This window comes from Eucalyptus grandis, chromosome 10, assembly GCF_016545825.1.
Source record: "Eucalyptus grandis isolate ANBG69807.140 chromosome 10, ASM1654582v1, whole genome shotgun sequence".
NCBI lineage: Eukaryota > Viridiplantae > Streptophyta > Magnoliopsida > Myrtales > Myrtaceae > Eucalyptus > Eucalyptus grandis.
Window position 1 is genome coordinate 23,341,111 of NC_052621.1, and position 22,964 is coordinate 23,364,074.

Sequence of the window (22,964 nt, forward strand, 5' to 3'; positions counted from 1 at the left end):
TACTCATATGGCTTAATCTCATATACCATAATTTAGTGTTGTCTAATTCTATTATAGTGGATGATGTTGCAACTGAACCAGTAACTATAGTACTTTGTAGTTGATATGAAGTGCCAATTTTCGGCCATTTCATCAATAAAAGTGAACCTCTCATAATTTTCATAGCTTCACATTCAGCTGTAAGCCTACAAACATTAGCATCAAGTGTACCCAAATAGATGAGGTTCTTTTTCAAATCAGGAACATGTCTGACATTATTCAAAGTTATGATGAAGCCGTTGTGCATCTTAATGTTGACAGTCTCAATCCCAATTGCTTTGCATTTACCGTTGTTTCCCATTAGAATAACTTTACCGTTAAAGTCTTTCTATGTGGAGAGTTAGTCACAATTAAGGCACATGTGATACGAACAACTTGAATAAAGAATCCATCTATCATTGAAATTGTCTTTATCATCTACAACCAATAACCAATTTTCGTTTTCTTTTTCAGCAACACCAACTTGAGCGGAGTTTTCGTTTCCCTAATTCTACATAATCCGATAGTTTTGATTGTTCTGTCAATTTGTGTTTCCTTGATTTTGTTGATTCATATTATTTTCTCTTTTTTGCTTTGTCTTCAGTTTTAGACAATTTATCTTGATATGCCCTTTAGACTTACAATAGTTGCAAATTAGATCCCTATGCTTCGATTTTGATTTGGAATTGCTACCTTTACTTCTCTCAACATACCTTCCTCTAATAACTAAACCAACCCCATGATTAATACTGCCATCAAAAGTCAATTATGTATCTAGTTTATGCTTATTTAGAGGACTAGTCTTGACATCTTCAACATCAATAATTTATCTACTAATAATCATGGTTTCTCTAAAATTCTTATAAGAGGAAGGTAGTAAAACTAACAATAAGAGAGCTTGATCCTCATCTTCAACTTTAACATCAATACTTCTTAATTCAGAGATAATAGTATCGAACTCAGAAATATGAAATTTAAGAGAAGCACATTCATCCATACGAAGAGTGAAGAGTCATTGCTTGAACCTCAACTGATTGGTGAGGGATTTTGTCGAAAAAAAAAAAACTTTCCAATTTTATTCCATGAACCTGTAGCTATTTTTTGATTTAGCACCCCATGCAAAACTTCATTCATGAGACACAACTGAATAACATAAAAGGTTTTTCATCCAATTCTTCCCATGTTTTATTTGACATTTTTTTCTAATTTCTTCAAACCCTGCTACATAAGAACAGCCAACATACGAACTTGTCATAGGTTGAAATTGCTACTTCCATCAAACTTCTCAACTTGTGCTTCGGGCCTCCTGGGCCTGAATGGGCCATCATTTTCCTATTGTCCTTTGTCACACTCTCTGTCCCAGAACTTTCATGTACCAATGACGAGCGAAGACATTTTGGGTTCTCTCAGTTGATGGTCACGGATAGGGGAGAGAGAGAGAGAGAGGGTGGGGGAAGGAGGGAGAGAGAGAGGGAGAGGGAGAGGAACGGAAGCCGAGGGCCGGTGGAAGTTAATTGGGGCAGAGTAGAGTGATGCGAGATCAATGGCTCTGAAACACCTGTGGGTTCTCCACAGGTTGCCCGCCACCCTAAGCCCCGAACATCAATAAAATCGAAATGGCATCAGAGTACGAGTTTTGTGCCAAATCTCAGAGGTGGTTGGTTGAGGATGTTGGAGCTTTTCTGGGGTTTTTCCCTAAATGCTCCTCGTTCCTCTCCCCCACCACCATTATTTGTTCGTCTATTCACAAACCCGCCTCCAAACGCCATTACATTTCTCGTCCCCTGTTCTTTGATTTCAGCCTCTCTTGAGGGAAATCGGTTTTGAAGATGATTCTGGGAAAACAGTGGTGCAGTCTGGGCTTTTTTGAGTTACCGTTTAAGGATTCCTCGTTTTTTATTCATCAGTATAAGCATTTTTCTTCTCTTTCGTGTGACAAAGGCGTAAAAGAACCACTACATAATACACAATTAGAGTTAAAAGAGCGGGGTCTTTGAAGTGTTTGTTTGTTTTTTTTTTCAAGGATTGTCCCTTATCAGGATTAGCAAGTCCAAACATATCTAGTGCCCTTGAAACCTGAAACTACGGAAACAGTAACTAATAGACATGAAACATGTTGCAGAACCATATTTCTAGACAAGGAACTGAGGAAACTATAGGCAGTCAACTCCCAATCTTCCAATGTCGCTCATATTTCTCCATCACTTCTAGCTGAATCCCATTTTGTTGACTCTCTCTTTCAACGAACGCAATCTTGCCTCCGCATCGCCTATCTTCATTCTCTCTCGTGGAAGCTCTGCAGAACAGGCGACTCCAATTTCAAATATCATCACCAAGCACTCTTGAACATGAGCACTAATGCTTCTTTGATTGCTCAAAGTGTCTGCAATTGATGATTCTTCTATCTCACAAAATAGGAGCTGCTGATCTACTATATCTGCCACCCTTTCCCCGCACAATAATCGTGAAGGTTCAAAGCATCCTTAAACTCGTTATGGGTGGGTCTCTTTCCCGTAAAAATCTCCAGCAGCAGGACTCCATAGCTATACACATCGCCATCTTTGGACACTGCGCTTCCCATTCCGTACTCTACAATTGGATTTTACTTGACAAATGAGATGATATCGGCAAATCATAAGGACAGGGAAGAGGATTCACGTATAGAGGCAAGGGAAAAAATTATTAAAGGGCAGCAATTAAGAAATCTAATCTATATCGGCAAGTTACACGGCACTTTAAGCATGAATTTTTGAAGTCAGATTTTCTATTCGTATAACCTTGTACTTTGACGGATAGAATGTACAATTGAATTAAATAGATGACAAAAATAAAAACTGAACTGAGCCCAACTACTCTGTTAAGTTACTATGGTTCTCTTTAGTTTTGTATGGCACGGGAAAGTTAGCCGAGATGAACAAGTCTGGCTTGTCTACATAACTAGTGGTGATTTTTCAAACAAGAAGTTCCCCACATGCATTATCAGGGAAAGAGCTCATAAGATGACAATTAACATTGGATATATTGTAGGTATACCTACCTGGAGGAGCATAGCCAATGGTTCCTTTAAGTCCAATTGAGCTTGTTTGACTTGCTAGCAAATCACCAATGGCATTTGGGAATATCCTAGCCAAGCCAAAGTCGCCCACATGTCCATTCATTTGGGCATCCAGAAGAATGTTGCTTGGTTTGAGGTCACAATGGATCACCTCATTTTGGCCCTGATGATGGAGATAATCCACCGCGCATGCTATGTCGAAAGCAATGTTCAGTCTCTGAACAAAACTTAATCTTTGCCTTTGCATCCCATTTGGTGCAAGATACGGATGCAACCACTCCTCCAAGCTACCATTTTCCATGAACTCATAAATCAGAGCCTTAAATTCATTGCCTCGGAAATTGACACTGGAACAAGCTGTTAGAATCTTAACAAGGTTCCGATGCCTTATGTTTTTAAGAACTTCACACTCTGCCATGAAACTTTTGGATGCTCCTCGTTGCTTTAGGTCAAAAACCTTAAAAGCCACTATTTTGTTATCATCTCCAAGGGTCCCTTTATACACGGAGCCAAAACCACCCACTCCAATCAAATTGCTAGAGTTGAACCCGTCTGTTGCTTTGACTATGTCTTTATAAGACACTTGCTGAAATCCTACTATTGATGGAGTCTCTAGAGAAGCCTTACTGTTCTTCCTCCTCAGCCAATAAAACGTCATCAGTAGCGATAGAAGAATCAGTGCCGCTACTATCCCACATGTGACTGCAATGATAATGTAAGTAGATGATCCTCGTTTTCCTATGCTCGTCGAACAACTTGGCAGATCTAGGATTGGCATACCACCACAAAGCTTATTGTTTCCTTCAAGCGAAGTCGCGCTCGTGTTGAGGAACACCCCTTTGCTCGGTACCTCACCCTCGAAGTTGTTGAAAGATAGATTCAGGTACTGCAACTGAAAATGCTCCAGGAATGTAGGAACAGGGCCGGAGAAATTATTACTCGAGAGGTCTAAGAATTGCAGACCATTCAAGGAACTCAAGAATGAAGAGATATGCCCTTCGAATAGATTGTTGTCTAGCTAAAGCACTTCCAAGCTAGTGCATCGACCAAGGCTACTAGGGATTTCTCCAGATAGTTTGTTGCCAAAAATGCCTAATGCTCCTAAGTTTTTCAATGTACCAATTTCTTCCAGTAAGGAACCACTCAATTGGTTTTCAGATAGATCAAGATAGATAGATAAGGAAGAGATGGTGAAAATTTGAGATGGTAGGATTCCAATCAGAGTATTCTGCGAAAGGTCAAGGCCTACCAATTTTTGGCATCTCCCAATACTCGGAGGAATCCTCCCTTGTAAATTGTTCCCATTCAAGATCAGTTCCATTAGCTCCGTCAGGTTCCCTATTGAGGAGGGGATATTCCCGGTGAGTTTGTTCATATCAGCACTAAAATACTTCAACTCGATGAGATTTGCGATTGTATCAGGAATGTTGCCTGTGAACTTGTTATTGCCCATGGACAACAATTCTAGGCCTTGCAAATTCCCAATACTTGAAGGGATATTTCCAGACAATCGATTGTTCTCGATTGTCATTCTATTAATTTGGGAGGATAAGTTGCCTATAGATTCAGGTAAAATACCACTGAAATTGTTGTCACTGATGTCCAAGACCTGCAAGCTTGTAGAATTGATTGAATCAAGGAATTTCAGGTCACATGGCGCGTCACTACCTAGCTGGTTGTACGAAGCAACTATCCACTGTAGCTGATTTAGCTTTTCCATAGTAGGCACGTTTCCAGAAAATTTGTTAATTGTGATTGACAAATCCATTAAGTTGGTGGCATTTGATATGGCAGCAGGAATGGGCCCAATAAATTGATTGTCTTCGACATTTAACTCAATAAGATTGGGAAGAGTGACGCCTAAATCTAGAGGAAGACTCCCTTCAAGTTGGTTTTGGGGAAACTCGATGTTGACAAGAGAAGATATGTTAAAGATGGAGGAAGGGAGAGTGCCAGAGAGTCCATTTACGCCGAGATAAAGACACTCCAAATTTTGCAAACGGCCCAATTAAGCTGGAACTCTTCCCACAAAATTATTATGCCCCGCAATGATGAACACTAAAGATGTGAGGTTCCCGAAGAATTCAGGGAAGTTTCCAGAGAGATTGTTAAGGGATATTAAAACTTTTGTTAGTTTCGACATAGAAGCAATTGCTATCAGAACTTCACCAACTAGCATATTTTTGACCAATCTCAAAGCTTCAAGATTAATGCAACCTGAGATGTTGGCAGGAATTTGACCAAAGAATGAGTTGTTGCTTAGATCTAAGTATTTGAGTCTATACAACTTACCGATCTCAGGGGGGATTTCTCCAACAAAACTGTTGTTTTGGATGTCTAATTTCTGGAGGAAGCTCATGTTTCCAATAAAAGGAGACAACGACCCTACAAGTTTCATAGACCGAAGAATCAACTGGGTTATCCTCGGATGCCGATGGCCACATGTGATTTCTTGCCACTGGCAAAAATGTATGGAGTCGTTCCACGTGCTGAAAACCCCGAAGGGATCGTCAGATATCTTATCCTTGAACTGGAGCAATGCATCTCGATCAGTTTTGTTGGTTCTAGGAATCGAGATTGCTCTACAATAAGGCATCGGCACCACCAATGTAACGAAAGAAAGTAAATAGAGAGAGGTGATTGAGAAGGATGTGAAAGAACTCATGCTTGCAAGTTTTTTGGCCCCTCGCGCTTTTAACACTGTCTATAAAGAAATGGATGGAGTTTTCGGCCACAACCCCTAGCTGCTTGATATTCATTAGAAACATGGTCATCCCACTCGAAATCCTATTCTTGACGTGATGCGGAAGACTCATAATGTATGTGAGTCTTAGTCCGTTGCTTTATAAATCTTTTGCGACTAGTCCTCCACAAAAGACTCATAAAGCATGTGTAATATTTGAGATTTTGACTAGGTTAAAAATTAAGATGGTGGGACCCACTTTAAAAAAAATAGAAAAAAAGAAGTTTGAAAAAGTCAATGAAAGAAAGCAAAAAGAAGAAATGGACGCTAAGCTTAATAGGAAAAAACCAAGGGCTTTTAGGAAAAGAAGGAAAAAGAAGAGAAAGTGAAAGAAAGAAGAGGAAAGAAGAAGACAAAGAAAAAGAGAAAAGAGAAAGAGCTTCGTGTGTACAAGTCATGGACACCTCACCAAGCCAACTCAACTACGTATTACAATGTCCAGTAAGTGCTCACGTTCTTCGTTCGTCTGATCAGAGTAGTTTTCAGATTTATGGCTTAAATTCGGAATTTTCGGAAATTTGAGCCATGTAATCCCTTTTTTGAGTTGTCGAGCTTCGGGACTTCATGGGAATGGTGTCTTTTTGTGTTGTGGAGATGTGAGTTTTTAGGCAAATTGTTTCGACACAATGGTTTACTCGGAGCAAAATTTTAAGTTTTTGAGGTTGAGTTTCGCATCACGTTTAGGTTTGTGTAATCGCTTTGTGTGAACGATTTGTTAGCGCATATGAATCATTTTGTTAGCGTTTAGGTGACATTTAGCCGATTCGTAGTTGTCGTAGTATTTTACTTGATTTTAACATCGACTCTTATTTAATCAATGGGATTGCGAGATCATATGCTTTTTTAGATAAGCGTTGTTAGGTTTGAGTATTTCCAGGTGAGTGGTGCTATATCTTCCTTGAATTAGTAAACTTGTATTTTAAAAATGAAAAGTATGAGGTATATTATGTGTACGTTGTGAACTAGCTAAAAGGAAAAAGTAATATAAACATATTTGATGCATAACTTTAGATTGAGCATTTACTATTCTTTATTCATTTGGGAATGGTTTGAGAAATGTGTTATAAAAATGTCATGAAAGTTTAAATGTGTGTATTACGGTGAGAACTTATTTAGGGAATCAAGATGTCACACCCAAAATCCCCCAAGGATAGGAATAATGACACGGCCATCTTTTCACCCAAAGACGCAGCCTCAAATCACCCAAAATAAAATCAATTTTCAAAAGTCCCCATCGATAGCACTATCGTGCTGTCGCTACTAATCGAGGAAGCTGAAAAAAAAATACGAAAAATGAATGAAATGAGCAATCACAACCCAGTGAATAGTAACATCTTCGAAGTAGATTGAGCACCCACTATGCACATTTAAAATACACACTTAACTTGTTTACACCAAATCTAGAATATAGCAAACTTTAAGATTAAAATGAGTCATATATATTACTTCCACATAATATTTTCATAACATAAATACTCATTTAAATCTATCATTACAATAGAAATAACAATGGTCAAGTCCATTGATCAATTTTAATAAAATCATATGCCAATGGTCTATTCCATCGACCAATCTCGATTCACATCACATCTCAAGACCCTAAAGATAGCTCCCATGAGATTCACATCATTATGTAAGCTTAGTCCTTTTTTCCAATACATATCAATGGTACAAGGTTCTAGAGGTGGCTCCTATGAAATTACGTTATTGTGTTGCACTTAATCCTTTACTACAAGGGCTTAGAGGTGGCTCCCACAAGACTCACGTTATTGTATGGCACTTAGTTCTTCACTGGTTCATATCACAATTGGCTTCACAAACCAAAACATAACTTTTTACAAATCAATTCTCCATAAAACCAATTCAGAATCCGTATTATAAATTGGTTTCACATATCCAATCAAATTACCTTTCATAAACCATACTCAAGTCAACACAATTCTTTCTCAAAAAAGGTTTCGCAAACTCAAGCTATATCCCATTTCCCAACTCTGTTCACCGGACAAAATATACATATTTCACAATACATTTCTCACACCATTTCAAAATTTATTTTGTAAACCATTAACTTTTCGAAACGTCTTTCTCATTAAACGTTTCTTGAATCATCAAAGAACTCATTCCATAAATCAGTTCTCATCGTAATACACACATTTCAGCTTTCAAGACATCTTCCATACCATGTTTTTCAAACCATTTTCAAATGAATAAAGAGTAGTAAATGATCGATCCGAATCATGCATCAAATATACTTAAGAACATTACTTTTGCCTTTTAGCCAATTCACAATATGGACATAATATACCTCATACTTTTCATTTTTAAAATATGGGTTTACTAATTTAAGGAAGAGATAGCACCACTCATCTAGAAGTGCTCAAACCTAATAATGTATAACTAAAAGAGCCAACAGTCTTGCAATCCTGTCAATCAAACAAGAATCGACATTAAAACCAAGAAACATACCACAACAACTGTGAATCGGCTAAACGTCACCTAAACGCTAATAAAACTACTCCTATGTGCTAACAAATCACTCACCCAAAGAGATTACACAAATCTAAACACGACACGAAACTCGGCCTCGAAATCCTAAAATTTTGCTCCAACTAAACCGTTGTGCCAAAACGACTCACATCAAAACTCACGACTCCACAACACCAAAAACCACCATTCTCGTAAAGTCTCAAAGCTCCATAATTCAAAAAATGGATCACATGGCTTAAATTTCCCAAAATTCCGAATGTAAGCACTTAATACAAAAACTACTCCGATTGGACGAACGAGAAGGGCAAACACTTACTAGATGTTGCAATATGTAGTTAACTTAGCTTGGCAAGATTTATGTGGCTTGTACGGGCAAAGCCCTTTTCTCTTTTTCTTTTTTTCCTTCTTCTATCATCCTCTTGGCGAGGTTTTCGTGGCTTGTACGCGCAAAGCCCTTTTCTCTATTCTTTTTCTTCCATCCTCTTCTTTCTTTCCCTTTCTCTTCTTTTTCCTTATTTTCCTTAAAACCCTCATTCTCTCCCTCATTGAGCGTCCACTTCCTCTTTTTGCTTTCTTTTGTTTAGCTTTCAAACTTCTTTTTTTTTTTTTTTTTTTTTGAAAGTGGGCACCACTACCTTATTTTTTGGCCTAGTCTAAATCTCAATTCTTAAAATATAAGTCTAAATCCTTTGTGTTGCGAGTCTTCTGCAAAAGATTCAAAAGCACATGAGTCTTAGTCATTGCTTTACCAGTCTTCCGCATCATGCCAAGAGTAGGAATGTGAGTGGGAAGATCATGTTTCAGTCCTCTGGTGAGCGTGTGATGACCATGTTGAGTGTCTTAAAAGTCGCAATGAACCGTAGGATTGGGTGGTTGAAGTGCATGTGATTTTTCTATTACTCTTATTCACTAATCTTTTAGAATCCCCCGGCCCAAGAGCAATCCCGAGAGCAAGTCTTGGGCACCAAAAGCATTGGTTATTAATGGAAAAAAAAAACTAAGGGTTAATATCATGAAAAGTCTCAAATTAGTACACATGTGACAAATTTATTCCAAACTAATTTTTTTACTATCAAAAAATCCCAAACCGATATATTTGTGACAAATTTACCCTCCGTTAAATTAGATTAATACCAAGCAAAATCATAAACCAGTACAATTATGACAAATGAAATGTAAAAATTAATACTCCCGTCAATCGTCACGTATCATTCAACTTAACAATTTGACAATAAAATTTAACAAAAACAAGTAATGGATAAATTTATCACAAGTGTACTAATTTAAGGATTTTCGTGATATTTAACCCAAAAACTAATAGAAATCAATCAAAATAGCGATGACCCACATACTGCATCAAGCTTGGCTTGCTCAACTAGGCATGTTCTACTCTGTAACTAGACTCGAGTTCACTATCACAGGCCGGGCAGACTTGTACTGCTCTTCAACTATGTCCGATTGGGAAATCCGGCATTTCCCAAAATGTACCAACAACGGTGAGCACTTATTTGAACTTGGATCCATCTTCTCCATTGGCCAAGGTTTCATAGCTTGATCTTTGCTCGCTCCTTGAAACTTCGTACTCGAACTCCATCTTCTCTACCCTCTTTTTCCATTTCGCTCCCTACTTTTGGAGGGAGTCAATTACAGCCCCTTTCTTTGACCAATCTTCTTGCGCTTCAACCGCCAAATGCCAAGTAGAAATACAAGTCTAGGTGAAACTTTTCTTCTTTAATCAAAATAAGTTTTACTATTTCTAACGGCCTCCCTTAAAATTGATTTTGGAAATCCACAATACCAAGCATCATCTTTAATTTCTCGAACGAATTCGCCTTCAATGGTTTTGTCAAAATATCCACAATCTAATTTTCGGATCTACAAAAATCGAGCTCAACTTCACCATCTTTGACCAACTCTTGAATACAGCGATACCTGAGGTTTTGTTTCGTCCTAATTAGACGATGTAATTTAGTTTATTCAGCCGATTAGAGTTAAAACAGACATTATCAGTGACGAAATTTATCTTACACGCGCTGTGCTTTGTCCAATGAAGAAGGCGCTAGTTAGATAGATGAAATACAAGACACGTTACCCATTCCCAGCCTCTTAGGACACCCGGCTTCGGTTCTCGAGTGGGTTCAGGACCAGTGGGTGGTTCCTGAGTCCTATTTTATAAAATCGCTCCTTAGCGGTGGTTCCCAGTGCCAGGCCTAGTCTTACAAATCGGTAATAGCCACTTGCAAAAGCCCCTTTGCAATGAACCGTATGAGTGGACGGTTGAAATGCTTATGATTTTTCTGTTGTTTTGATTCACGAATCCCCTGGCCCAAAAAAGGAGTCTTGATAGCAAGTCTTGGGCACCAAAAGCATGGGCTCGTATTAAATAGAAATTAATATGAATCAATCAAAAGAGTGACGGCCTACGTACTGCATTGGGCCCGGCCTTTTCTTCTGGGCCTGTGCTAATCCCCGTATTCGCAAATTCCAACTTAAGCACACTCTTGCATTTGTAGTGCCAACTTTGCACTGCATGTTGCTCCTCATATTTGGTCTCTGTTTTTCTTTGCTGCAGCAATATGTGGCACATTCTCTCCTTTGGACAACTAGATGGATCTGGATAGAGGGAAAATGCTGATACTGCGAGATTTATTTGTTGGACTCTGTAAAGATGGAAATTGCAGGATAGAGGGAACATCTTCCCGTTTGGATTTGTTAAAAATTGTGAAACCAAGAGCCCGTGGCTAATTTTTATGATTAATATGCTGTATGGTATTAGTTTTATCATATACTAGTTCTAAAAATTTAAGTTTTAAATAAAGGGTATGATTTGATCGTGCGTTCAGGGATTTTATCATTGCTTCTGATCAATTCATGTTGCGCTATTTCGGATTGGTATTCATTCCGCATCCTGTTTTCTCTTGTTTACTTTCGTTGTGCATACAAAGGTAGGGGATAAATTTCAGTGGTGGTCATTAGTCATTTTTTGAGTAGCTTACTGAACTTTGATTTAATCACCAAATGAGTTTCTTGCGGTTGTTGCATTTTGTCCAGAATCCAACATATTTCCAACAAAATGCTGATATGTTGCGCTCATGTGACTTGGCATTCTAAAATTTGGCCACATATCAGCCACGTAAGTAGCTCATCGAGGAAATTGGCCAGATTTCATTTGACGTGCTTCAATTGAAAAAACAAAATTAAAAGATCAGTGTATTAGGGGATTGAAATCAAAATTTGATGATCATCCAAACTTCAATGACCGCAAATGTTGTAGAGCTCAGTGAGAAAGAGGTATGGAAATTGTTCCAATTTTCTGGTGAAAGCTTTTTATCATCAGGAGCTGCAAGATCGTGTGGAGCTGTGCTTTGTGTTCCCCAAATTGACAGGAATGGGAATATAAACGCTGCAAGGGTAACAAATCATGACGCATAGGAGTTCCACCTACAAATCCGATCAGATAAATCATCAACAACAACATTGTCGCCGTGGTATGTGATTTCAAATTTTGGGAATTTGAGAAATCTCTACTTGAGGCTCAAGGCTCACCAAAAAACGAGGGACCATGTAGGCCGATGAGGCTGGAGCAGGCATTGGGGCTGCGGATGAGCTTGCGCCACACCATGATGAGGACGAGGCAGGTCATGACGCTTGCTGGAGGCATCTGCTTCCCGCCCTTCCCGCCACTGCAGGCTCCGCCGCCCCACGGCCTTCGGGTGCAGCTACGGGGCACTCCGTGTTCTCTCTCTCCCCGTCGCCCTCCCCGCCTTTCCCACCGAAGCTGAAGTCATCACCACCGTCCTAGCCCTCAGCTTCAGCAACCGCTTCACATCATCACCACAGCCATGAAACGTTCAAAATTTAATATTTAGAAATACAGAGGAAAGAAAAACTTGTAATGCGAACCGAACGAAAAATTACTAATTAAAAACAATTCTTCAAGAGCAGAAATTGTGTTGCCCCTGATAGCAAGATCAATTATTAAATTAACCGAGTTGATAACCAGTAACATAGAAAAAAGGGGACTACCTTCATTATCGAACGATTACACGATGACATTACTTGATTCCACAGATCCCCATCAAACATACACAATTTTTACTGTTACTAACTTTTGATTGATCTAATCCAACATTTTAACATTTTAACACGATTGTTATTGCTTTTCCGAATGTGGCCCCTCATCAGCCCCGTCGATTCTCGATTTTGGTGCTCTGTTTTGCTTGATCGGGGTTTTTTAGTCTGTAGGAAAGCCAAATTTTTTTAGTTTTATCTTTTGCTTTTTGAAGTACATTTTTTTTTTTTTTTTTTTTTTTTTGGGCTCCGGTGGCTGGCCCTCAACAGCCACCATCTCACAAATGAAACTTATATGCTGGAACTCTCAGGGATTGGGCAATTCCCTGACAGTTCACGCGCTTAAGGCCATGCCGGCCAAGGAAAAGCCCAATCTGGTATTTTTAATGGAGACGAAGAATAGTGCAGTGAAGCTGACTGATATTCAGCGTAGATTACACTTTACTAACGCTTATGTTATCAACCCTGTTGGTCTGGCGGGAGGTTTGGCGGTCCTTTGGAATGATCAGGTATCCATAGAAGTATTATGTTCAACAAAGGATTATATTGATATGACTTATAGGGAAGTGCAGGATGGTCGTATGATTAGACTAACTTGTGTTCATGCTCCATATGATTTTCACTTTCGACAACTATTGTGGAATGAGCTACGCAATATTAGTTTGGTTAATGTACTACCCTGGATTTGTGCTGGCGATTTTAACGAAATCATTTATCCATGGGAAAAGGTTGGGAAAAGACCGGCTCATAAGCTCCGTATGTTCTCATTTCGGCAGGTTCTCAATGATTGTGCTTTAATGGAATTGGAAAGTAAAGGGTGTCGGTTCACGTGGATGAATAACAGAGAGGGTGATGAACTGGTAAAAGAAAGGCTAGACAGGGCTATGTGTACACTTGACTGGCGATTATTATACCCTAATGCAGAGGTCTTTGCCTTGCCACCGGTGGGTTCTTACCATAGCCCATTGATAATTAATACTTCACCATCATCTAGAAGACGAGGGATGAATTTTGTTTTTGAATCTTATTGGAATGACCATGACGAATGCCGACGTATTATTTCAGATGCCTGGAATTCAGTCCAAGTGCAGGGTGGTGATCTAGTCCCAAAACTGAAAAGGGTCTCTGTGACATTAAGCAAATGGAGTCGGGCCAAATTTCCTAGGGCTGATCTTAAAGTTACAGCTCTACAGCAACAACTTCAACTTATCACAAACCAGCAACAATGTACCTTTAATATTTCTGAAGTTACCAATATCAAAGAAGAACTACGGCGGACCTGGCAACAAGAAGAGCAATATTGGGCTATGCGGTCGCGGATTCAATGGCTGCGATGGGGGGATAAGAACACAAAATTCTTTCATGCTGCCACTCTTCAAAGACGACAGAAAAACCGCATTATTATGTTGCAGGATGATAATCTGAGATGGATTCGTGAACCACAGGTTTTGAAAGCTATGACATCCACCTATTTTGCTGAGTTATACACCACGGTGGGTTACCGAGATTACGGACCTGTTTTGGCTCAATGTCCGCAGGTGGTAACTGCGGAAATGAATGCAAAGCTGTTGGAATCAATATCCTTGGAGGAGGTTCGACAAGCTACATTTCAGTTGGGCACTAATAAGGCTCCTGGCCCTGATGGCTTTAATGGTTTGTTTTATCAGACTCACTGGGAGGTCATCAAATCAGATCTTCATCTTCTAGTACAGAATTTTTTCGGATCAGGCCGGTTGCCTACAAATCTAAACCAGACAGTTATCGCTTTGATCCCTAAGACGCCTCACCCAGAAAGCCTAGATCAATATAGGCCGATTAGCCTATGCAACTTTGCTTATAAGATCATTTCCAAGGTACTTGCTAATCGCCTTAAACCTTGGCTACCTAATCTGATTTCCATGGAACAGTCGGCTTTTATGAATGGACGACAGATTCAAGACAATATTCTCGTCGTTCAAGAAGTTATTCATCAGTTCAAGACCCGAAAGCGAACGAGTAAATTTCATGCGATCCTCAAGACTGATATGAAAAAGGCTTATGATAGAGTAGAATGGGATTTCCTGAATGCCTATCTTCTCAGATTGGGTTTCCATCCAAGATGGGTGCACTTGATCCTCCAATGCATCACTACCACATCTTATAGTGTCCGCTTTAATGGTGAACTACTTCCTTTTTTCCATCCAACTCGTGGCCTCAGACAAGGTGACCCTCTTTCGCCATACATCTTTATCTTATTGGCAAATGTTTTCTCTACTATGATTTCTCAAGCTGTTGATATGGGTCAATTAAAAGGAATTAAATTAAATCGATGGTGCCCTACATTGTCCCATTTATTTTTTGCGGATGATGCCATGTTTTTCCTTGATGCTAATATTATGGAATGCCAGAACTTGGCCAATATCTTAAATCAGTATTGTATGGCCACGGGACAAGCTTTGAACCGAAACAAATCAGGAATTATTTTCAGCAAGAATTGTCCTTTCGGCTTACAGGAAAATCTGGCGTCTGAATTTAGAGTTCCGGTGCTACAAAACTATGGGAAATACTTGGGAATACCGTCTGATTGGGGCCGATCTAAAAAGGAAATGTTCTCTTGGCTGTTGGGGAGAGTACAAGCAAAGTTGGAAGGATGGAAAGAAAAGTTTATTTCGAAAGGGGGCAAGGAAATTCTCATTAAATCTGTCATCCAGGCAATTCCTCACTATGCTATGTCGATTTTCAAACTTCCATTGTCTCTTTGTAAAACTATTGAGAAGAGCATTGCTCGTTTCTGGTGGAAAAATGATCAAAATAAAGCAGGGATACATTGGAAGCGATGGGAAATTTTAAGGAAGAGTAAGAACGAGGGCGGTCTAGGATTTCGTGATTTGGTAGAATTTAACAAAGCCATGCTCGGTAAGCAAGCATGGAGATTACTACAGCAGCCACAAGCTTTATGGAGTAAAATTTTTAAGGGTCTGTACTACCACTCTACGGATTTCCAATCGGCAAATCGAGGTTCTCGACCATCTTGGGGATGGCAGAGTCTTCTAGTTGGTAGGGATGCTATTATTCCTCATGTTAGATGGTCAGTGGGTGATGGAAGGCAAATTCGCATTAGGGAAGATTGCTGGTTACCAAGAGGAGTCATAGGTGGACCTGCGGCTAGAGAAGAACCCCAACTGGTGGCTGATCTTATTGATCCCATCCACAACAGCTGGAATACCTCTCTTCTCACTAGCTTCTTAGATGATCAGATTGTGGCAGAGGTTCTAACCATTCCAGTTAGACCAACTTTAGTTGATGATCAACTAGTCTGGACAGCCAACAAGGATGGCCGCCATACAGTCAAAAGCAATTACCATGCTCTGAATTCTGTGAACAGAACTCCAAACAACAGCACAGCATCAACATCATATCGACATCCTATGATACTGTGGAAAAAAATCTGGACAATGCGTACAGTCCCAAAACTACGAATATTTCTTTGGTCTGTTTGCCAAAATGCGATTGCTTCTAAGGACAACTTATACAGGAGGCATATCAGTTCAGAACCTTTCTGTCAGGTATGTAACAAGCATGTTCCAGAAACATTAGAGCATTTATTTCTATTTTGCTCATGGACAAAAGGCGTCTGGCTTCATCCACAGATTAATATAGATATCCAGCTTAGTTCGGTCACTCGCATAGAAGTTTGGTTGACAGAAAAAGCTGAATCACCTAATAACTCACCTGCTCTGGAGCTCATCGCCAATGTCCTCTGGCAAATCTGGCGAATGAGGAACAGTTTTATATTCAGGGGCGATCGACCGAATCCCTCTTTAGCAGCAGAGAATGCACTCTCACAGACACGACTTTACGAGGTTTCCCTATCATCCTCTTCATCTCGATCTACAGGAAAGAAGCAACACAGTCAGATCTGGCATCCACCGCCACCAGGCACTTTGAAATGTAATATCGACGCTTCTTTTCAGCCAGGGAGTACACATGGATCAATGGCTTCGATCTGCAGAGATCAATATGGTCGCCTTACTGATGTTTATACAGCACAATTTCCAGCAACATCAGCCTTGATCGCGGAATTTCAGGCTCTCACGTTCGCAGTCCGCCATCTGCTGCACCAAGGGCTTCATCAAGCTCCAATTATGCTTGAATCAGATTGTAGTACAGTTGTTGCTGCTGTTACAGGAGAAGAACTGCCGCCATGGGAGGCTCGCGTTTTGCTCGCGGAAGCCACCGATTCCCTTTCCATCTTCCCAAACCTAGTTGTTCGGTTCTGCAAGCGAGAAGGAAATGCTGTGGCTGACTGGGCCGCTAAGGCCCAGCTTTTCAATTTTTCGGCCCAGGATTGGAACATATATCCACCTTACCTGTTGCTAGACCTTGTATATGCCGACGCTCTAGCGTCCGGTTGTAAGCTTTCCAAGTTTTAATGAATGTTCTAATTTCGACCAAAAAAAAAAAAAAAGTACATTTTTTTTTTCAACTTTTCTAATTAAAGCTAGAGGTGGCAAAGTCCTATATTTTAACTTTTATTCGATAAGTTCGGTGAAATATAAGTTGCCTTAATTTAAAACATGGGTTTAAACGAGCCTAATAAAATAAAGCCTGATTAATGATGGATCTAATGGTTTTGTAAAGAACCCAATTCCAACCCATTTAATGAAAAAGCAATGCCCTTTATGCTGCTCGAGTTCTTCCACTTCTGGTTGCCTGCGGATCGGTGCCTGTGTCGACTTCACAAGTACCTCATGGCTCAACCTAGAATCACGGTGTCCATGCCCGAGTCCCCAAGTCTTTGACATCCATCCGTGGTCTGTCGAGGCGAGCCTAGGTCAATCGAGGCTGGACCCGATTATTGGACAGCCGAGTCCATAGAGGCCAAACCCTTATCTCTCGAGTCAAGGCCTGAGCCCCTAATGCCCATACCCAAGTCCTTGGCAGCCATGCTCAGGTACCCAATTTTCTTGCCCAGGTAAGTGGCGTTCGACTTGGGTCCATCAAGGCTAGGCTTTGGTCCCTCAAGGTTGGGCCGAGACCTTGATGCCCATGCCCAAGTCCCTTGAAGCTGGTTTTGAAGTCTCTACTTAAAAAGAAAAAGGAATAAGTGCTTATAAGTCCTAATGCTCGTTACGAAAATGTAATTGAATTTAAAACTTTCAAAAAGTCCAATTAATTTCTAAAGCTTGTCAAATTTGTGCAATTACATCCTCCCAATAATTCCATCCAACTTGACCAACAAAAAATACTAATGCAACTTTTTTTTTTATTATTTATCTCTCCTGTGTGTCAATGATGTGGCTAAAACATGAAACAAAATGCCAAAATGACGTCGTTTTGGTCTAAATCTATTTTTTTTTATTCCCTTGCCTAAGTTTCCTATTTTTTTTTTTAATATGGCTTAAATAAAATTTATATTTCAAACATCAAATTTGGACTAAAACAACATCGTTTAATCACATTAGCGCCACATAGGTAGAGCAAATTATAAATAAAAAATAAAAAAGCCACATCAACATTATTTGTTAGTTAAATTGGACAGAGTTAATAAAAGTATTTTATTGTACCAATTTGATAATATTATAGGATTTAATATCACTTTTTGAAAAGATTCAATTGCACTTTTATCATAAATTTTTGAATTTTTTTTTTTTGGTAAAGATAAATTTTTGAACTTCTGGTACACTTATCCCAAAAAAAAAAAAAGTTGCTCACATCAAGAGTCGAACCATAATTATTAAATATGAACAAGCAACAACATGACCCCTTCATAATATATGTTATAATGAAATGTTGTTGCTTTCATATTTTAAAATTAAAAAAAAAATCGAATAATACGGGCCTCAAAACCAACTTGTACCCAGTTCTAAAGTTTCTTTGTTTTTGTCCGTCAGTGCCGTACTCACCCATGTCTCATATTGCTCGTGTGCCTTGCAAAGTCCCAGTCCACGACCTAACACAAGGACCTAAGCTCCCTCATCTCGGCGAGCCAGTTCATGGAGTCACCGAATTCTTCATAAGCAACAAATTTAACAAGAAAAATTACTAAGAATTAAAACTTGGGTCGGATTTGGGCCGTTAAAATTATATTTGCATTAAAAACAGGGCGATTTGAGTTAAGCTACTTTCAACGTGACTCGACCCACTCCTTTGAGGGCCTAATTAAAGCTTCTCTGAATGGCGTGGGTCTCATCTAGACTCTTTCTCATGTACCTGTAGGCTGTCGTACGTTTGTGGATTCGTTCAATTGCGAGTATAGTTTTTATTTGTCGGAGTCCAAGGCATTTCCCCTTCAAATCTCGCGCCGAATTTTGTAGCCGACACGACCAAGTGATGTGACTCCTCACGATTAAAATTTCCTAAACTTGGCATTAGAAAACTTGTTTCGTGAGCAATGGTATAAAGATTTTTCATCAGCAGCTTCCTACCATTTCTGCCGCTAGAACCTTAGGAAACCGCGCGTGCGCGAAGCTTCGTCGCACGCCTTTCCCCACAAGGATTCGCAGACACACACCATCATTCTTAAAAAATGTTTTCTTGCGTATTGGAAATCAAATAAAAAAATAAAATTAAGTAATTTAAAGAGGGAAGATGGCGTCACCCATGAAGGGATTTCCAATTTCAGGGTGACAAGATAGTGAGATACGCATCGGCATATTTGATCGCCCTGACGTACGTGAGAAGTTCTCGTACGCAAAGCAAAAAAAAAAAAAGGTACTTTTGCGGCCGGGTCTGATCAGGAAACTGTGAAAAAAATTTAAGAAAGAAAATAAAAAGAAATAATTCTCTTGTCAAACATCAATACTCGAAAATATTTTTTTTTATTTAGGTGATCATTAAAAATCTAACATGACAGCATATATGCAGTCATAATGATCATTATGGAAGTTTAATTCAAGATATGGTCACCGGCATAAATTTAGAAGTAGTGGTGAGACGGAAAAGAAAAATTTAAGGTATTGATGTTTCAGGGAGAAAAGTTCTCTCCTTTTTTCTTTTTTTTTTCTTTTTCTTTTTTGAGGGATTATCCCAAATCAAAAGGAAGGAGATGAATATACCAGTTTTCACAACAAATAATACATACAAAGCAAACTATACATTATGGAGAGAAAACTCAAATATGACACGACATTGTTCAATACGGTTTAGCCATATGTTGAATAGCAATTCTTTGGATTATAAAAGCAAAACTACGATTTCAAGACCACCACCCGCGGTGATGCAGCTGGCTTCGAGGCTCTCTCCCTCTCATGAGGGGAAAGAGTTCGAATCCCATAAGCATCGCATTCGCGCGACTCACCCGCGGCTGGATCTATGGTGGTGGTTCAGTCCGCCCGAGTTTACGCCGCCGACTGCTTGACTATACGGTAGTTCTCAGGTCACAAAAAAAAAAAAAAAAAAAAAAACTACAATTTCGAGTCTTGTTTGGAATATGCCACTGTGACCCAACATATTCCAAACATCAATAATTCTCTCATGGAACATCAATACCCAAAAATACTTTTTTTCCAAGTGATCGTTAAAAAGTTGACGTGACGGCATATGTGTGTCTTACCGGTCATTATGGAAGTTTAATGCAAGATATGGATCATTGGAACGAATTTAGGAGTATTGGTGAGATAGAAAAAAAAATTAAGGAATTGATGTTCCATGGAAAAAAGTTCCTTTTGTTTTTTCGTTTTTTTTTTTTTTGGTGGGATTATTCCAAATCAAAAGGAAGGAGATGAATATACCAGTTTTCGCAACAAATAATACATACAAGGCAAACTACAAATTATGGAGAGAAAACACAAGTGTGACACGACATGGCTCAATATAATTTGGCCATATGTTGCACAGTAATTCCTCATATTATAAAAGCAAAACTATGATTCTGAGTCTTGTTTGGAATATGCCACAATGACCCGGGATATTCCAAGTATCAATAATTCTCTCGTGGAATACCAATACTGGAAAATACCTTTTTTATCCAGGTGGTTGTTAAAAATCTAATGTGACAGCATATGTATAGTCTTAATGATCATTATGGAAGTTTAATGTAAGATATGGATCACCAGCACAACAATTCCTTGGATTATAGCGACACTACCATTCCGAGTCTTGTTTCGAATATAACACCATGACCCGGCACAAGCTCAAGCAAGAGCACGAGCACGAGCACGGTTGGGCCGAGCCCTGTTTTCTAATTAGCTTTAAAAATCTATCTTTTTTTAATAAAAACCCAAAATCTAGTGATGATTAGTTGAATATGTAAATTGAGATAAACAATTAGAAAATAGAACAATACTTTACGATAACCAAGACAGTACATCAAATATAAATAAAAAAAATAAACAAGCGTATTAGTTTATTAATAATATTTGAGATTTGATATTCCGCAACTATATTTCGCTGGTCGGGCCATGCCTGGGAAATGAGAATAGGAAATTGTGAAAAAAAATTGAGAATGAAAATCAAAAGAAATAATTCTCTCGTGGAACATCAATACCCCAAAATACTTTTTTTGTTTAAGTGATCATTAAAAGTCTAAGGGAAAATTTCAAATAAGGACCCGAAGTGAATCTATTTTCTCAAATAAAAACTCAAAGTGAATTTTGTGTCAAATAATGACTCGAAATAGACCCATTGTTTCAAAGAATGATGTGGAGTGAATTTTGTGTCAAATAAGGATCTAAAATGATCAAGTTAATATCTATTAAGGACCTTAGCTTGCCAGCAGACATTTTCCATCGATTAAAATAGGAGCAATTTTGTCAGAAATTTGTGATTGGAAAAAAAATGGAAAATTCTAAATTAATTAAATCAGGATATTCATTTAAATGTTTACGTTTTCTTCTTTCTTCTCTCTCGCTGTTCCTCAACCAAATCGTTGCCCGGTCGTCATCGTGACTCGATTCTTGTCGCTCCTTGCCTTGCTCGACCAACGAAGAATTTGGGTCTCCGCAAACAAAGAAATAAGCATATGGTTTTCTTCTTGTTCTTTAATTCGTGCGTCAACCGATGGAGAATTTGGGTCTCCGCAAACAAAGAAAGAAGCATATGGTTTTCTTATTGTTTTTTAATTCGTGCATCAACCGGTGGAGAATTTGGGTCTTCGACTTTGCAGAGGATGGGTACAAGAAATGGGGAAAACTTCGGTCTTTGACTTTGCAAAGGACGGGTACATGAAATAGGGAGACCGTTAAAAACCTAGGTTTTTTTTTTTTTTTTTTTTTTTTCTATTTTAGAATTCGTTAATTTTCCTTATTTTTTTTTGGACAAAATTGCCCAAACTCCAATCATTAGAAATGTCACATGCTTGATAGCTGGTAAATATTTGGCTTATCAGTAAGCTCGGGTTCTTATTTGGAATTGATTCAACCACTTTGGGCCTTTATTTGAGACAATGGGTCCACTTCAGGTCTTTAACTAACCCAAAGTTAATTTATGGTCTTTATTTGAGAAAATTGGTCCACTTCGGATTCTTATTTGGAATTTTCCCAAAGTCTGACGTGATAGCATATATGCGGTCTTAATGATCATTATGGAAGTTTAATGCAAGATATGGATCACCGGCACAAATTTAGGAGTATTAGTGAGAAGGAAAAAAAAAAATTAAGGTATAGATATTCCATGGAGAAAAGTTTTTTTTTTTTTTTTTGCAGGATTATTCCAAATCAAAAAGGAAGGAGATGAATATACTTGTTTTCGCAACAAATAATACATACACGGAAAACTACAAATTGTGGAGAGAAAACTCAAGTATGACATGACATGATTCAGTACAGTCTAGCCATATGTTGCATAGCAATTCCTTGGATTATAAAAGTGAAACTACGATTCCGAGCCTTGTTTGGAATATGCCACGGTGACCTATAGCATGAGCACGAGCACAGTCATAGTGGGGGCTGAGCCCTATTTTCTAATTAACTTTAAAAAATTATCTTTTTCAGTAAAAACCCAAAATCTAGTGATGATTAGTCAAATATGTAAATTTCGATAAACAATTAAAAATTGAAAATAGAATAATACTTGATGATAACTAAGACAGTACATCAAACATAAAAATCCAAGCGTACTAGTATATTAATAATACTGGAAATTTGATATTCCGCAACTATATTTCGTTGGTCAGGCCGTGTCCGCGCATGGGCCCGCCCACGTCGGGCCATGCCGTGGCCGGGGCCAGCCCAGTGGCCGCACGTGGTGTCGCTCTCATTGTGAATGAATCACGACAAGGACTCTACTGGAGTCTACATGCTTATAAAATTATTGGGACATTTCCCGGTGGATACTTCGGATCAAATAAGATTTTGCAGTGACAATGAACGTTATTGTCACGTGACAGAATTCCTTGCCTAGCGACGACCTTGAAATTAAATTATCTATATTTCAAGTATCTTTGTCCTTTGTCAAATCTGATTTTTTTTTTTTTTGCCCACCTTTGATCCTTTCCGCCCTAGACGTAATTCCGTGGACTTTGACACCGAAATTTTATGGAAAAGAAGTCGAAAAAGCATTCCTAATAAACAAGAACCCTCTTCACACGAAATTTATAACTTACCGCGCAAGAAATGGGTGAAGATTGGACATAAGTGTCCAAAAACTATAAAATAAGACTAGAGTCGCTAG

The 22,964-nt window shown here is 38.9% G+C and overlaps 2 protein-coding genes across 2 annotated transcripts; one reads left to right on the forward strand and one right to left on the reverse strand.

Annotated features, from left to right (window-relative positions):
• Window positions 1–2,449: 2,449 nt before the first annotated feature.
• LOC104423803 (probable LRR receptor-like serine/threonine-protein kinase At3g47570) lies at window positions 2,450–4,793 on the reverse strand. The gene is made up of 3 exons (XM_039302916.1): window positions 4,346–4,793; window positions 3,056–4,021; window positions 2,450–2,607 (listed from the first exon to the last, which is right to left on the reverse strand). The coding sequence occupies exons 1-3, from the start codon at window positions 4,791–4,793 to the stop codon at window positions 2,450–2,452; spliced, it is 1,572 nt and encodes a 523-aa protein (XP_039158850.1).
• A 7,082-nt stretch (window positions 4,794–11,875) lies between these two features.
• Window positions 11,876–16,786, forward strand: LOC108959574. Its single transcript, XM_039302917.1, has 5 exons — window positions 11,876–12,016; window positions 12,686–12,883; window positions 13,151–13,234; window positions 13,820–15,919; window positions 16,004–16,786. Exons 1-5 carry the CDS (start codon window positions 11,876–11,878, stop codon window positions 16,784–16,786), a joined length of 3,306 nt encoding a protein of 1,101 aa, XP_039158851.1.
• Window positions 16,787–22,964: the final 6,178 nt, after the last annotated feature.

Coding starts and splice junctions, on each gene's coding strand:
- LOC104423803 (XM_039302916.1), bottom strand. CDS start 4,793: ATGGAAAAGCTAAATCAGCTACAGTGGATAGTTGCTTCGTACAACCAG. Junction 4,022..4,345: donor ACAAGGGAGGATTCCTCCGA/GTATTGGGAGAT, acceptor TGCAATTCTTAG/ACCTCTCGAGTAATAATTTC. Junction 2,608..3,055: donor CATTGGCTATGCTCCTCCAG/GTAGGTATACCT, acceptor ATCCAATTGTAG/AGTACGGAATGGGAAGCGCA.
- LOC108959574 (XM_039302917.1), top strand. CDS start 11,876: ATGAGGCTGGAGCAGGCATTGGGGCTGCGGATGAGCTTGCGCCACACC. Junction 12,017..12,685: donor CGCCGCCCCACGGCCTTCGG/GTGCAGCTACGG, acceptor TGGAACTCTCAG/GGATTGGGCAATTCCCTGAC. Junction 15,920..16,003: donor GTTCAGAACCTTTCTGTCAG/GTATGTAACAAG, acceptor CTTCATCCACAG/ATTAATATAGATATCCAGCT.